The sequence below is a fragment of the Schistocerca piceifrons genome, chromosome 3 (assembly GCF_021461385.2).
Source record: "Schistocerca piceifrons isolate TAMUIC-IGC-003096 chromosome 3, iqSchPice1.1, whole genome shotgun sequence".
NCBI lineage: Eukaryota > Metazoa > Arthropoda > Insecta > Orthoptera > Acrididae > Schistocerca > Schistocerca piceifrons.
Window position 1 is genome coordinate 859,356,503 of NC_060140.1, and position 18,013 is coordinate 859,374,515.

The 18,013-nt window shown below is 38.3% G+C and overlaps 1 protein-coding gene across 10 annotated transcripts in view; it reads right to left on the reverse strand.

Moving 5' to 3' along the window:
• The window catches only part of LOC124787647 (broad-complex core protein), a 223,696-nt gene that overhangs the window by 98,931 nt on the left and 106,752 nt on the right, over positions 1-18,013 (reverse strand). For 3 of the 10 annotated variants that reach the window (XM_047254436.1, XM_047254434.1, XM_047254433.1), the window contains exon 6: positions 5,789-6,267. The exons of 6 other annotated variants lie outside the window; for them this stretch is intronic. In XM_047254436.1, the coding sequence (XP_047110392.1) occupies positions 5,906-6,267 (362 nt within the window). In that variant the 3' untranslated portion in view covers positions 5,789-5,905. Of the gene's footprint in view, positions 1-5,788; positions 6,268-18,013 lie in introns of those variants that run through there. One more of the 10 variants, XM_047254441.1, reaches the window with a different exon arrangement.

An 18,013-nucleotide genomic window follows, 5' to 3' on the forward strand; every position in this document is an offset into this window, starting at 1 on the left:
CAGGGGGCGACCTCGTGTAACTACTCCTCGCGTAGACAGACTCATCACTAGGGAAGTGAAGAAAGACCCATTTTTGTCAACACCACGACTGAAAGCCATTTTGTTTAGCGACGAACATGATGTTCAACCATCAACCTCAACGATTCAAAGACGACTGAGATCTGCAAAATTGAATGGGCGCATTGCAAGAAAGAAGCCACATGTTTCACAAGCTAATGTTCGGAAAAGGTTAGCCTTTGCCCGGAGAAATGAACAAAAACCTAATACGTGGTGGAGGAACATCCTTTGGTCCGATGAATCCAAGTTTAATAGGTTTGCCTCAGACGGAAAAGTCTATGTGCGCCGCCCCACCAAACCAGGAATTTAATCCCAAGTACACTTTAAAAAACTGTGAATACGGTGGCGGAAGTGTTATGGTATGGGGATGTTTTTCGTGGTACGGCATTGGTCCAATACACCGTATCAACGGCATAATGAACGCAGAAATGTACAAAGACATCTTGGCAAATGTGATGCTGCCTTATGCTGAAGAGGAAATGCCGCTGAAATGGAAATTTCAGCACGATAACGATCCAAAGCATACTGCAAGGATCATAAGGCAGTTTGTTCAAGAGCACAATATCGAAGTATTAGAGTGGCCACCTCAGTCCCCTGACGCATCACCCATTGAGAACTTATGGGAGATCTTAGACAAGAGAATTGACCGCTCAAAAGCTACATCGTCAGAAAAACTGTGGGAAGAAATCCAGAGAGCCTGGTATGCGATCAGTAGTGACGAATGCAGGCGTTTAGTAGACTCTATGGGTAAGAGGTGCAGGGCAATCCTCAAAAATAAGGGTTACCCCACGAAGTACTAATGCAGTCCTATGCAAAAAAGACTGTTCCTGTACGTTCATAAGACTGAGATCAAGTACAATATATTTGTTTCAATTGGCTCTATTTTTTTGACCCTGTGGTCTGGTATTCTTTTGAATATTATCGATTATTACTGATTATTTTGTGTTGTGTTATCGATATAACTGACTATAGTACAATGTGACTCGGTTGTAATGGTTTCCATCATAGTTCAAACATGTCAAGTAATAAATGTGCACTTTATTCCAAACCTTTGCCAGGTGGCTCTATTATTTTGACCGCCACTGTATGTCTCAAAATTCAATACAGGACAAAATGTACAGTAATGTGAATGACTGTAGAATTCTTGGCAAGTATTGATATGATAATTAGAAAATATATTTCCACCAATGATGATCTGTGAAATTATTCCCTGGAGGGGGGGTGAGGGTGGGGTGGGGGGTGGGGGGTGGGAGGAGAAGAAGATCTGTCAAATGTGGTTAAAATTTCAGCAATAAATGAAAGCACTGGCTGGAATAATAATAATAACAGAGGGAAACTAACTGCATATACCTATAATGTGTGTGTGTGTGTGTGTGTGTGTGTGTGTGTGTGTGTGTGTGTGTGTGTGTGGGGTGTGGTGTGTGTGGTGGTGGTGGCGGGGGGGGGGGGGGGGGGTTGCATCTTTATATCTGAATTTATCTTCCAGGTGTAACCAAAGCAACATGGACACACCTGTACGTAGGTTTTGCCATCCTGAGAGACTACAGCTCTTTGAATGATGAAACTATACTGGCAAATGACACCGTTTCCAAAACACAGTAAAAGTAATGAAGAATGTGCACAGTTGCACCAATTATAAAATTGTATCAAAGCTATTTTATTTTTCAATAGTGGTATACCTTTAATTTTGTTCATTTCAAGATACTGGGGTTTAAACATAACTGAGTGATGACAATATAAAGAAACAGAAACCCTTACAATAAGCGATGAACTGCAATATTTCAATATCTCAGTCAGAGAATAGTAATCACTCAATTATGTTTAAGCTTAGAATTTCAAATTTCAATGATATCCACCAGCCAAATTTGTAAGTTCAATGCCATGTCAACTATCATCAACACTATTCACTAAGCATTCACTGCACAACAGGGTTTCATACCATAAGCATCCATAGTATATATATCACTATTTTCCAAAGTAAGAACCTAAAATTTATGTGTCTGGGTTTTAAAACAGAATAGGGCACTACATTTCAAAACATCAGGTTCCTTCCACATGACAACTTTTAAAAAATCTTTCAAATAGCTTTAATTACCACCTGCAAAAGTAGAAAAATACTAATTCAAAATAACAGCTCGCAATATTCTAGGAAACAGAATTAAATTGTTTTAGATCAAACACAAAATAAAGGGTTGTGATGGGTGACTTGAGACTCCAGATAAGGGACTCAATTAAGACTCCAGATAAGGGACTCAATTAATTGAACACAATGTCATGCACTTTGCAGGTACAAAGGACCTATCTTCCACTGGTGCAGAAAACTTGTGCTAATGTCACAATATAGTTAGTAATCCACTCCAGAGCTCATATTCACAGTAAATGTTGTGATGGGGAACATGTCAATATAAACAAGAGAAACTGGAGTCCACTGGCAAATACGGAAAACAAGAAGTTTTAAAGCCAGTTTAAAGAACAGGACAGCAGTAAATGGTAATTTGTCACAATGATAACAAAGAAAAGATAATAAAATAAGTCTGAAATAGTGCACAAATAGAAAAATTGAAGAAATAAAACAAAGAACAGAGAACTTGGAATCATGGATTTTGATACGGTTTAGGCGAAAGAGGGTATTTTTGGATATAGGTAAGACTACTGTATCCTGGGAACAGTGGCAGGGGAGGAAATAAATTTAAGTAGGCACCATCTTTTGAAACAGGAGGGGGGGAAAAAAAGAGTGCCTTTAGTACTGTCGCGACTGACAACGCAACTGAAATTGGGAGGATATGAGTGGGTCTTTCGGTTACAAAAAAACAGGTAGATGGCTGGAATAAAATGAAGGAACAGTCACATAGGAAGGCTCAGGTGCAGTGTCTGATTAACTGGTGTCAGGGATCAGCATATAAAAAAATACAACAACTTGTTTCGTACCATTTTCCAATCATCTGTGTGAGCAACTAGTGCCAAAAAATAACTATGTCTACTCGCACATAATAATGCTTTAGCAAAAAAGAAGGAAGATTAGTGTTAACATCCTGCTGACAATGACACCATTGAAAGTAAATCATGAACACAAGTCAGATATGGACAGAAAATAAATTGGCTGTGGCCTTTCAAATGCACGAACACAAGTCAGATATGGATAGAAAAGAAACTAGCTATGGCGTTTCAAATGAAACCCACTCAGCATTCACCAAAAGTTATTTGTGAAAACTACAGAAAACATAAATCTTGGCACTTCACGAGTATCTTGCAAAGGAACCTCTTTACAATATATCAGTAAATATTTTCAAAGTAAGTGGTATTCCACTAATTGTAAAATACTTATGAAAACTCATATTATGCCACCACCAGCTGCTGTGAAATTTTTTTCTTATTTCTACCAGTTTTGCCCCAAATCATCATCAGACATCTAGGATACAAAAATAAATGGAACTTCTTACAAACATGAAATATAAAAAGCTGTACAATCTTATAATGTCAAGTTAAGTACTTATAGGTAGTTTTCCACTTACAATATTTTTGTGGATACATCATGACATGCAACAACATTCACTTAATAATTTTTATGAAATAATATATACTGCAACAGTCACTTGTTAACAACATCCACATGACATGGATAAAATTAAGAAATTAAGAATGTGATACATAAAATCTGTATATTACTCCGAAGAGCCAATGTCATTAATAACATACTCAGCTATTAAATATAAGTGAATTATTATATTTTATTCATGGCAGTTTAAATAATGATCTTAGTTCTTCGACTTCTTGTTATGAGCGAGTACAGCTGTTCATGTGCTGTTAATGATAGTTCAGTTGTTTAATAGTGATTTGTTCTAACACTTTATATGTATTCAGAAGTTGGGTGCACCATAGTGTTTTATTATTGACAGCACTCGTTGTTCAGAACAATGTTTGGATTTTATTTCTCAGAATCTAATGATCTGGTGGCATTTTTGACATTATATACAACATAGCTGAATGTCACGTTATGTGTCCAAAGAAATACAATGACAGAAAAACTTACTTTAAATGATTTGATGTTATAAGGTTGGAAAGCTTTTGTCTGTCCTATTTTTAAAAAGTTATGGGAGTTTATATATCCCAGGTGCCTGGTGAAGATTTATGATAGTTGAAACTGGTAGCAGTAATAAAGGTTTTCAACAGTAGCTGATGGTGGTACAACTGGTAAACATTTGCTTGCCGCCAGTGGTTTGCAGCCATTATTTTGTGAATGAACTAGAGGAAGAGGAGCAGCAGGAGCAGACATATGAATAGATTGCCGCCTTTTAACAGTTAATACAGTTTCAACTGACAGTATTATCATGTGGCCTTCTAAGAGAATAATAATGTAACTCATTATATAAATATTCTACTATCATATCTTCGTGTTTTCCATGTAGTTATTACTCATTCACGGTCTGTAATGTAACTTACAAAGATGAGAAAAATAGGCAGTAAACGAGGTCTGTTAGAAAAATTTGGAACATTCGTGATTTCACGCCAGTGGTGTGTTGGAGTCAAATGCGGTTGGCATCCCTGCATATGCCTGTGTTTGATGTATAACAGCTAGAAGTTTCATTGTTGTACATCTGTTAAATATTGTTCAGTGCCGTATTGAGCAGAACATTGTGTCACACAGTTTGTGAATTTTGAGATGGCAAAGTTAGAGGAGGTATGTGTCTTCATTACATTTTGTATGAAACTCAAGAAAGACTTTACAGAGGCACACTAAATGATGCAGGAAGCCTATGGTGATGAGTGCTCAGTGTTATGAATGGTTCACACAGTTTAAAAATGACTGGACAGAAGTTAAAGATGACCCTCGTTCAGGACGTTCTTCAACATCTACCAATGATGCTCATGTCAGGAAAGCCAAAGAAATTGTGCATGACAATCAAAGACTTACTGTCTATGAGTGCCGAAGAATGTGGCATTTCAGTTGTGTCATGTCATGAAACCCTGCGAGAATGAAATGTCCTGAAATGTGGCTACACAATTCACGGCTCTTGCATCACACCCACACCCACATTTATTCCTGTTTGTGTGTGACTATTACATAAACAATGAAATTACTGTGCTGTCTCGTCCTATGTATTCTCCACACCTGGCCCCTGTGGACTACTTTTAATTTCGAAAGTTGAAAAACCCATTGAAAGGACAAAGATTTGCAACGATAGACAAGATAAAAGTAAATTCGCAGATAGCACTTTGCGTGATCCAGCAAGAGGCATACCGAGACTGCTTCCGGGAAGAGGAAACGGCATTGGAAACGATGTATCGACTGCAGATGACAGTTTTCAAAGGAGACCAGGTACAATAAGTAAAAAGTAAGCTCAGAAAAACTTTGTGGACGAAGTTCTGGAATTTTCTGAACAGACCTCGTACAAAGCTGTGACAATCAATAATTTATAACTATCGCTTGCAGTTCATTGGTAAAACTATCAAGAAAACCCTGAATTTAAAATGTGTTACTAAAATATCCACTGCTTTGCTTTCCTGGAAACAAAAATGGAGTACAATGACTAGTGTGCAGGAAACAAAGATTTGGGAAAAGTGTTGTTTAAGAGACAGTTAAATGCAAATTGCCGGGTTAAGCTACATGATATGAAAATGAATATCAACTTTATTTTTTAAAAATTTCTAAATTAACAAAACTAAGTTTTAAATCCAATTTCTCAAGCAGATCCATATCACTTCAACATTGTGATATATGAGCAGTTACTAAATCTCTATGTTAAAAATAATAAGTACCAAGACAAGTATTTACTGTATTTAATTCTACAAATAAAAATATGTCAACAAAGTTATACTGTTATGAGAAATTTTGCACTGGTAGTAATATCTACATAACTGTCCGTAGAATGGATGTCATATTTACACTATTCTGAGTCACACTTGTCTTGTGAGCTTGAGATCGATGAGATATTAGGCTACTTCTAGTGCTATACTGTCGACTGCAAATATTACACACAAATGTTCTAGTGTGGCATTGACTATGAACATCATCAATGTGTCTCTGCAAGGACCAACTACGAGTAAATGATTTTTCACACTGGCTGCAGTGATATCGAACACCACAATGACTAAAATCTGAGGTGCTCGACTGGGCACTTCTTGCCTCTAAAGATAGCTTTGCAGTATTGCATTCGTGCAAAAGCACTCCATCCATTTCCTGAAGTGCCTCGAAACCAACAGGCAGCACAGCTGCAACCAACAGAAAAATAGTTGCTGAGCTGACAGCCAGTTGGAAGAATACACAACAATTTACTGTACCTTTTCCAACAATTCACACACACACACACACACACACACACACACACACACACACACACACACACACACACACATTCACAAAAATCTGATGTTTCTGGAGAAAGAACTAATCATCCCTTTGCACCTAATTTCCCCAAGAAAACAAGCAGGCGAAAGAAAACACAAAAGATAATGTAATCCATAACTCTCACCAAATATGGAATTAACAGTTACAGTGGTGATTTATTTATTGACAGAAGGTGTGTGTGTGTGTGTGTGTGTGTGTGTGTGTGTGCGCGCGCGCCCGCGTGCTTGCGCACGGGAGTGAGAGAGTGAGAGAGACGGGAGACTGAATGTGTGTGTGTGTGTGTGTGTGTGTGTGTGTGTGTGTGAGAGAGAGAGAGAGAGAGAGAGAGAGAGAGAGAGAGAGAGAGAGAGAGAAGTACATCTGTATAACCAATTTCATTTAATTACCAACAACAAAACATCGGAAAAAATTCGGGCATACTATAATTAAGTAAATAAAAATTGTTCAATCATACCAACGATGATTCTTATGAATTCAATTTTCTCACAGGTATAAATTATTCTGACTGGTTTTAATTTCTTATCGAATTAACCACAAGTGTGATGACTGCATCCTATGGGCTCATGCTGCCTTATATAAAATGTTGAAAAGAAAAGTAAACTGGCATTTGAACCTCTCTCAAAATCTGCAATTTGTTCCTGACTACTAGGATTCCTGAATTCAAACGGGACATTCTATTCCTTAGGAGGGAGTGCACTCAAGATTACCACTCAGATCAAATGAACTTTCAGTTCACCCACATGCATTAAGTTTTAAAGTCCTGTTCAACAAAATTCACTAATAAATAGTGTGTTATAGGTTCTGGTGCATTCGGCACATTGCCAAGTCAATATTAAACTTTCATAATAAAATTATTGTTTTTTGCCTTAAACAGAAAACAACATATTTGTCTTATTTCAGAATATGAAAGCTTTTTAAATGGAGATGTACAGGCAATATCTGTAAAAACTAAAGACTATTGAAAGTTAGAGAGAGAGAGAGAGAGAGAGATAAAAACAAAATACGTAAATTAGTGAAGTATCGTTGGTGAAAGGAAATTGGTATTGCATGTCTCCCATAATTCAAGGTGCCCTTTTTCTTCTGGACTCTGTAACCTCTCACACATATTTTATAGTAATTCCTGTGTCCTCTGTTGATTTTGATTAAGGATAACTGTATTTTCAAATTCTCTGACATTTTCAAACAACTCTTCACCGTGCTACACGCTGTGGTAATCTGCTTGTCAACAATTTCATAAACCAAGATAATAAACACCAAACAAGCAATGTAAGCAAACTTCCCTTTGGCATAAATCACACCAATTTTCAGTCAAACGGTGCATTTTGCAGAAGAACAAGGTTACAGTAATAACACGGGAACCAAATTCTGATACACTCATTTTGTAACATGGCAAGGATTTCTCCTCTTGTAGTGAATCTGGCAGCTGGCATCAGTTGTGGAGGCATATAAAAATAGGAATCCCACAACTGAACTCCAACCTGTCAACTGCTTTAGGCCGTCAGACGTAAGTAGCATAGTACTCTGTCAACAAATTCAATTGGATGATTTTTACACGTTTTTCTGTCCACCTCCAGTGTAATAGTGACAAGAAATGAGTATCCCCATTTCTTCTCTTCTGTTCGTGTTTCACATTTAACTTCTATATAAAGCCAGAAACTTACAATTTTAGGAACACCTTACCTCTTATGCCGATGTCTGATGTATAAGATTTTATTATTTACGAAAACTTTCTTCATTAATGACAGTCCAAACATTATGTTTCTCATTTCTACCAATCTATATAGTTCTGTTTCCTAAACATTGTAACCTTCCACATTTTCACCAATTTTTATATTATTTTGATAGCTATTCTTGACTCTTCTCAATGCTGTTGAATTAATTTTGTGTGTGTGTGTGTGTGTGTGTGTGTGTGTGTGTGTGTGTGTGTGTGTGTGTGTGTGTTTTGCCATTTAATTCCACAGTTCTGCCTCCTTTGCTGTCGACCAGAAGTAGATCACTAGCTTAATTCTTAATGTTAGAAAACCTCATATTATGAAATCAAAACAAACAAAATTACTTACAGTTACCAAAGATAACATGCTAAGTTGCAGACACGCACAATTAAAAGACAACTACACAAAACCCTTTGGCAACATCCTGCATTGGAAAAACAGAAATACACACCATTCATTCAAACAAGCAAGCACACCTCATGCACATAACTGTCAACTCTGGCAGCTCGTGCCACAGTGCAACTATCATGTGGGATGGTAGCAGCAATCTGGAAGGGGCAGGAAAGGGGAAGGGGTAGCAATGTACAGGAGAGGGATGAGGAACGCTGTTTGGTGGAGTATGTGGGGACTTGAATGTCAACAAGTGCAGCATCAGGAGGTTGTGGGGCAGGGAGGTGGCGAAAGTGGAGCATAAAAGGAGAGGAGTGGGGAAAAGACGGGCATGTGCATTGGCAGAGGGCGCCAAACAAAGAGGGTGAGATGAGAATGTTTAGACGGTGATAGCGCAGACGGGGTGGAAACTACTGGGTGGAGGGTGTCGGGACAGGTTGAGGCCAGGATAATTACAGGAATGAAGCATGTTTTGTAAAGGTAACTCCCATCTGTGTAGTTCAGAAAAGCAGGTGGTGGAGAGGAGGATCCAGATGGCTCGGGTAGTGAAGTATCCATTGAAATAAACGATGTCGTGTTCAGCTGCATGTTGTGCCACAGGATGGTCTACTTTGTTCTTGGCCACAGTTTGGTGGGGGCTTTTATCCTGGCAGACAGCTGGTCGGTAGTAATACCAATGTAAAAATCTTTGCAATGAGTGCAGCACAGATGGTACTAGATTCAAACTATACATTCATTTTATTTGTCTAAGTCTATTATATGTATCCCCATATGAAAACTTTATTTAACCCTTTTTTAATTTAATGTTAATATTGTAACATTACCCTATGTGAACAGTCTTGTCATTTTTGTATCTTCTGTACAAATAATATCTGTGTAGGTCGCATATCATGTTTATCTCTGTGACATTCAGTTGTCACCTGAAGATGGCCTGAGAAGCCGAAAACAAATTTGTGACCAATTAAATAAATTTTGCAGAATATTAGGAAGTGCTTCTCCTTATTAATATCGTAAAGGATTCTATATTATGGTGCAAAAGTTTTTTAAAAGATTTCTCCTAAATTCTGGCAGGAATTCTGTGATTCAAAAATAAATAACAAAGTGAATGAGTACCTTATCCCACTGTTGAATATATGAACTTGAGGTTCTAAATAGTAGTTAACACCGCTGTTCACAATGAACAGGTTTTAACTTTGCCAATCAACAGAAAGCTCACGATGTTCTGCAATGTTAGTAAAGTTACATAAGTATGTTGTGGGACTTACAGAATATGTTTGAATCAAGTAAAGAATGCCTTACAAGAAATGGGGCCCTGGTGGTGAGGGCAGCAAACTTGTCTGTTGAGGTGTGATTTAAAAGAGAGGGAGCACCACAAAAATGGAACAATAGCAGTTAACCGTACATAATCGTCACTACTACCCTTGCAGAGAAGGAAAGCAGATGTAAAAGGAAAAGATGAAATCCTGCACCACTGAAGCCAATAATATCTCTCTCTCTCTCTCTCTCTCTCTCTCTCTCTCTCTCTCTCCACACACACACACACACACACACACACACACACTAAAATTAACTGTCTAGTTGTTTCATATGCACTGTTGATACACACAGTATTAATCATTCTGCACAGCAGACAGTACTGACTGCATAATAATTATTTTGTTTGAAAATGTGCCACTTTCACTTCAGGAACACGTTTCGCTTGGTCAAGCTGTACATATTCCCCTGATCATTTGTTCTTGTTCTGCATTTTTCTTTTGCTTTCTTCGCTTCTTTCCTGGCAGGATTTTTGGTTAAGATCAACTTGTCATTTATGACTTTCCACTTCTATTACTAAAAACATCCCTGACACTTTACACATTTAGAACATGTTGTGTGCAGAGAGGATACACTGGTTCCGATCTGTGCTATGGAATTCGTAAACGCTGCCATAGTGATGGTCCTGCACTGCCACCGCTGCGACTCTGGGTCCCAAGCAGTGGCTCTCTGTGACAGCAAAGCATTAGTCGTGTGCTCACAATTTGTCACAAATCGAGTTACTTGTTCAGCTTGTGTTAACTGTGTCATGTAAAGTGTAGTATTGTTTATTTCAAATTTAAGTGATATGGCCTCTTCCTTACGAAAGTGGACAGTAGCGCTATCTTGCAGAGACTCACACGAGCTCGTATACAATGTGTGATGCTATTCTGAGGAATAAAACTATAAGGGTAGGTCTCTTACATTATTGTCAAAAGTCGTCGAACAAGTAGTTGCACTTCTGAAAATTGGAACAACCTCTATGAAGAATACAACGTGGAAAAGTGTGTAAGACATCTGCAGGAACCAACTGTGGCCCTTTCGACTCCAGGAAAAACCAGTGTGTGTTCTGCTAAAATGACAGAACTTTATAATTTTCAAAAGGACAATTTGGCAACATATATGTGACTTATGCGCAGAAAGGATGTCCCTCCCTGAAGAACTGCTTCTCTCACTATGAGAGTGAGAGCTGCTTTTCAGGGCAAAAACCAGCCTTTCAGTAATACTAAAGGAAACTGTTTTGGAGGAAACCATTTTCTGGAAGAAGAGTTCTGCTTGAAAGATATCTTCCCTGAAGAGGCTGTTTTTCGAGGGAGGTACCTACTTGCAAACCTCACGAAATCGTGTAATTGGAAAAAAGGTGAGTAAATGCTGGTCATTCCAGGCCAACTGCGTAGACTGATGATACTGCAAGAGTTACAATGAAAGCTCCAGTTGGAAAAGACAGTCAAGCTCATTCTTTCACATGTTGGAACAATTGGTGGGTTTGTTACAAATGCTTTGTTGTTGTTGTTGTTAACATCAATGGAAGCTGGGAACTACCACAAGGAAATGACAGCAACAAAATTTAAAGAGTAGTTTGTACACTCTTTGCATCCAAACATAGTAAAAAAACTCCACTACAATATTCGATAATGCATCATATCACGCCATTCAATTAAACAAAGCCCCTACATGAAGCAGCATGTACTGGCTAGAGAAAACAGTATAGGCTCATTCGACAAGGAAATGAAGATGACAGAACTGCTGGAAATTGTGAAAGTGCATAAATTATGTAATAGCATTTATGAAATCGACAAATTTGCAGAAGAAGATGGTCACAGAGTGTTGCATATCACGCCCGATCATTGCCATTTCAGTGCAATAGAACTCGTGTGGGCACAGGTTAAATCAAATGTTCAAGACAAAAATGAAAGTTGTGTGTGAGGCATTAGGCAGTATTACTTCAACAAAATGGAACAATATTGTGTGGCACATCTTAGAAAAGGCACGGCAACATGAAGGTGCACTGAAACAAAGAGTGTGAGAGTTAAACAGTGAGATCTGGGATCAATGGTCACAGCTGCAGCAGCAGTAAAGATAGTAACAGTGACACAGAATGTGTGTCTAGTGACAACACACTTTTTGAATACTGTGGAACTACCCTCTTACACAAGACACAGGTAAGAGATGCATCTGTTTACTAAAATACTAAAACATCATAAATATTTTATCTTGACATATATTTCTTAACCTTTTCTTTTTAACTAAAAAGGAAGTACATTTCAATCCCCTTAGATTATCAATGTTTTTTTCACACTTTAGCTGTTGGGGATTGCAACAGTTCTAGAATTTCCTGGCGTGATATTTGTATTCAGGTGATCAGCATGGCGTAACAACAAATAGCTGTGTAGCACTGGCTACATAGTCACTGGCCGTCATGGATGTTCTTTCAGTGGCCTGACTATATCTTTTTGCAACTTTTGCAAAATGATCATCTGTTTATAGACATTTCTTTCAGTGGCCGGCTACAGCTTTTTGCATCCATTGAAAATTTATCATCTGTTTACATACATACTACGCTCTTCAGACTTTCACATGTTCTGCGTCAAATCTTATAGCTGAGGCCTTTCTGATGTCCAGAAGCATTCAGACTTTTATTGATTCTTCTGTCTGTTTATAAGAACAGCAAAATTTGTTCTATTGTGATATTATTTCCCATAGACTAGTAACTCTTTATCTTTCCTATACACTTACAGGAGATATTGTACTGATCATAAGGACATCTTCACATTTATCATCTCCTGCTTTCTTTGGTGCCTTGTATGGGTTTTTTTCAGAACATGAAAGTATATCTTCCATTTCAAATATTTTAAGGCCTACATTAATTAACCCATTAGCGCCAGAATTAATTTTTTTCGTGAATTTTTTTAAAAATTTGCGTTATTATGTCTGTAAAAGGCATAAATTACACAACAGAGTTGTTTCGACGAAAGTCATTACCGACATTAGCGAGATATTTGATGTTGCCATATAGCAACGCTAGGCGCTTTCACTACCTAAATTTATATGGATTACAACTTCAACTAAAATAAGTAGGTTATTGAAATTTCTTATTACATATACAGGTTTTGTGCAAATTTATTATTCAGTCTTCATCATACAATTGATATTGTATAACACAGTACAATTAATAATAAAAAATCAAACCTTAAACTCAGCATTATTTTACATGAAGTGGAATAAAACAGTCAATACATAGTCCCACATTACACTTTGAACACATTGTTCTCACAATAGATTTACAGTCCTTGTGTGCACACCTTTTCTTCTTATTTCCTTCTGTGTGCTGGACGAGGTGGTCAGTCTTATCAAACCTAATTGAATCTGATATGCAACTGTCGGAATATGCCTCTCGGCTCCTTTTGGTAAAGCTTGGTGTACACTGTTGCTACTTCTCTCTTGAAATCAAGCTGAGAAATAGTTTGGTTTCTTGCTTTATTATACAAAATCCAACTGTTTTGTATGGTGACATCTAACATCCGTGTAAAGAGACATCAGTACCATTTCTAACTTCTTATTGCAATGCGATAACATGCTAGATTCTGATCCGTCTGATCGGTACCTCCCATATATGTATTATATTTGGCTACCAGTTTTGGTCTGGGAATCATTATAATTCGCTTTTTTAGTTGCGAGAATCTCTTGACTTGGCCAACTTCTTGTGCACCACATGAAGAAAAGATCATTGTGGCAACTGAGTTGTCCAGCCACCGCACATACACAATCTTCATCTGTGTCTACATTCGGATCTGGGGGCTCAACAAACACATCACCTTCAATATCGTCATTATAAAGAATCTCCAGCGCCTCAGCAAGAGAGAAACCTCTTCTAAAACGAAAAAGAGAAAATTCATCCTTTTACTGAATACAAGCACCTAGCGTTGCCATATGGCAACACCGATGTTCAAACGGCCTAAATGAACGCAGATTATTTCACAGCAAGCAGTAACCTCCAAAGAATATATATTTGAGTATTTAAAGCATAACCATACTAAAAAACCAAATTATATATCGTAAGTTACTGTGCAAAACATACTTACTCGAACTTATAATCCATTTTTCTTCGTCATTCAGCAAATAACGAGTTCCAACACTGCTTGCACCGCAGAATTTAATGTATTGTTAAAACTATTACGTTGTAGTGATCTTTACGTCTTGCAGAATGGAATCCAGTGCTACCAACACTCTCGCTTCATTGATGTCGTGGAATCAACGATTTTTAAAAAGTGTTACAAATGTTGCCATATGGCAACGCACGGCAGTAATGGGTTGATGTACTATTTCTTGAGCTCTCTCATTGATTTTTATAACAACATGAAGTATTTCGAGAACACATACAACCTTCTTGTGCTATCTTTCAGTGATCTAACTCTTGACAGTAGTTCTGAATCACTTATTTCTCAAATATCTCAATGATGGGAAGCTATTTCCCTTTATAAACATTATTTATGCCTTTCTCTCTGTGATTCACACTTCGCTCTGACCAGCATATTCCTGCCATCAATTCTATTAGCACAAGTTTCTTGAAACCAGATTTAATAGAATAACATGCACTGTTTCTTCTATGAGCATCTCGGTTTATCATTTTTGCACTTTTTACTTAACGACTCTAGTATTACATTCTATCATTCACCAACTGTAGTATTTCATTCTCTTTTTTTATTATACCGAGTAAACTCATTTCCTTTCTTTCTTTGTTTCTATAGAACTGCCTTTAATGTTTTTGTGAAACAGACTTATCCAAGGCCTCTGAGAACTGGAAAATGATCTTACCACGTCCTCTTTTGTTAACATTCCACATATTATTATACATGACAAAGGAGACATTTATCATACAATGAGACCCAACTAAAACTGATAGTAGATTTTTGCTGATAAAACATTTAGAAAGTGCTACAGACTGATGGGGTATGCCTCGAAGGTGTACGATCGGCAGTTCTTTAGCATATCTGATGTAAAAACTGAATCTCTCTTGGATTCACAAGCGTGAATATTATATTCTTAAGGGTTACGATTTCAAATAAGAAGGATGTATGGGGAGAGTTAAGAAGGGAAAGTGAATGTGATACATAGGTAGATGAAGCAGGTACGGTGGGGGTTCATAGGAAGCTAAAGCACTGACAAAGCGCATGTGTGCTGCACTGAATCCTATGCATTTTCATTTTGTTTTACTGATTCTGACACTGTATGCATGCAATCACTCGTGAAATCAGGAACGCACACCCCTCAGATCATTAATGGGGTTAAGTCATGATGTACACATTTCTTTGTACCAAAAGCATTCTTCATACATCTAGATACCCTTGTGGACCCCAGTTCACAATAAAAGTGAGTCCCTCTCATTCTCGTGTCTGAGTAACTCGCTCTTCCTTGTTGACCTTTCACCAAACTATTCCTCTTTCCTCCCTGAGGAAGGAACTAATAGTTCCCTCCCTTTTACTTTTATATGTATGTACTGGCAATACTAAACAGTTGGCCTCCTGAAGGTAGTCAAACAGTCCTAGCTAATATCAAGTATGACATGCTCATCCAATACAAGTTAGTTTAAAATCTGGTTGAGAATTACAAATTATTTAGGAATAAAGGAGACGTCTCACCAAAAAGCAAAAGTGCTACGTTGTCAACAGGTACACAAAGAAAAGGTACAGAGCTTTGCTAGCTTTTGGAATGAATTCCCTTTTTCTAGCTTGCAAGATAAACACGTGCGCATCCCCCCCCCCACACACACACCTGTCTCCCTACATTGTGTTCCATTGATTGCCAGCTCTTTCCTGGCTCATGGTGAGTGTACTGGGGTGAGGTTGGGTGCAGGGTGGGATGAGATGAGGGATGGTGAGGTGGAGTGCAGGGTGGGATGAGATGAGGGATGGACAGTGGAGGGAGACAGGGAGAGGGTTTGGGAAGTGTCTAGTGGCTCTTGGGAAGCATGAATTGAGAAGCAGCCACTGAAATCTTACATGCTGTGCTCTGCTGCATGTTGTGCCACAGGTTGGTCCACCTTCTTTTTGGCAACAGTTTGGCTGTGGCTGTTCATTCTAGTTGATGGTTGGTTGTCATTCCAATGTAAAATGCTGTGCAGTCGTTGCAGCAGAAGCGGTATGTAACATGGCTGCTTTCACAAGTGGGCTTGCTTCTGCTGAGGTAGGATAAGCCTAAGCCTGTGACTGGACTGGGGTAAGACGTGCTCGGTGGGTGGATTGAGCAGGTCTTGCATCTGGGTCTTCCCACAAGAGTATGATCAGTGTGGCAGAGTACTGGGGACAGGAGTGGCATAGGGATGGACTAGGATGTTGTGGAGGTTGGGTGGGCAGTGGAACACCAGTTTGGAAGGGGATGGAAGTATCTCTCGTAGCATGTCCTTCCTTTCATGGCCTGATGATAGATAATCAAAGCTCTGACGGACATGGTTCAGTCGTTCCAGTCCCGGCTGGTATTGGGTGCCAACGGGGGAGCTTCTTGGTTCTTGGAATGGATGTGAGGATCAGATGTGTCTGGGGATATGGCACAGAAGATATGTTTGTGAATTAGTTATGAAGGGTATTGCCTATCTCTGAAAGCCTTTGTGAGGCCTTCAGCATCTCATGCCCTAGTCTGTGGAATCTAGTGCCCAACCATCTGCCACCTGCCCCTGTACCTGCACCCCCTAGCTAACCCACAGATGGCTCCTTACTCTCTGAGCAACTTGACACTTCTCCACAACCCTCTCCCTGCCTCTCACCTCTCTCCATCCCTCATCCCACTCCACCCTGCACCACCACCGTGGGTTGGCAAAGAGCTGACAGTCAACTGAGCACAATGTACGGAGACAGATGTGTGCATGTGAATCAACGACACAGCACTTTTGCCTTTCAGTGAGTTGTCTCCTTTGTTCCTAAATAGTTAATTTAAAATCTATAAATTTTAATGAAGTATACAACGCATTAGGTTAAAAAAGGCATCTTATGCCAGGTATCAGTAACTCTAACGGTATCTGCTATCAAAAGATAGTTACCCGATTAAAGCACTACATATTAGATTGCACTGTACTAAGTGAGGTGGCACAGTGGATAGCACACTGGACTCTCATTTGATTTAGGTTTTCGGTGATTTCCCTAAATCACTCCAGGCAAATGCTGGGATGGTTCCTTTGAAAGGACACGGATAATTTCCTTCCCTAATCCCATGGGACTGAATACCTCACTGTTTGGTCCCCTCCCCCCAAACGAACCAACCAATTGCACTGTGCTTGGAGGTATGAAGTATGCAATATTTAGTTTCCACATTTTTTTTGTTTTTCAGTCCTCTACATTACAACATACTCATACAATCATTAGAATCAGTATTTCCATCCAAATGCTAGTTTTGTGTGACAAAATCCTTTAGCCCAATGAAATAATTTTCTGAGAAATGTTTTAAGTGAAAAATAAACAGGGCCCTCACAAGCAGTCAGCAAGAAGTTCCAACACCTCACTGACACACAGTGCAAACAATAACAGCAATATTAAATGGCACCTTATAAGTTGTCCAAAAATGTAACAAGCATTAATAGCACAAAGAACAGAGCTGCATTGTTTAGAGATATTTTAGAAACTAACATCAATGTTCCTGTGAGCTATAAAAAAAATTAGACAAATTCATTCAACACATGTCATATACAAATGAAATTGAGAGATATGCTGAATATATAGAGTAGAATTTATGATTTTATCTAAATATCCAGAAAACTGACAAAACCGTACAATAAGTTCACATAAACACTGTGAACTATCGGAAAGTTGTAATGAAAAGTTTTTGAATAATAATAATAATAATAATAATACAATGAAATTTGATCATTACATAAGGTTAATCTGTCAAACAGATCAGGCAAGCAGAAAATTAATTTATCTAATTCAGTGTGACAAAAACTAAGTAGAAAGGGTAACCTGTGGTCAAACCTATCTTTCAGTGAAGATGATAAAGAACAAAAATTGTGTGTGTTTTCACTGAAGAGAGAATTCTAAAAGTTAATGGCCAAAAGGTTTGAAACATGTACACTCTTCAATGAATCCGTAACTTTAAAGACGAAAGTAATAATGAAAATGTGCTTTTTTGGGGCACTTGCTACAAAGGCTATTTCTGACAGTCCACAGTGTTTTGTGACACTAGACTCCACTGTAAAGTTCACCTTGATTTTTCAGGTTATATCCTAGTT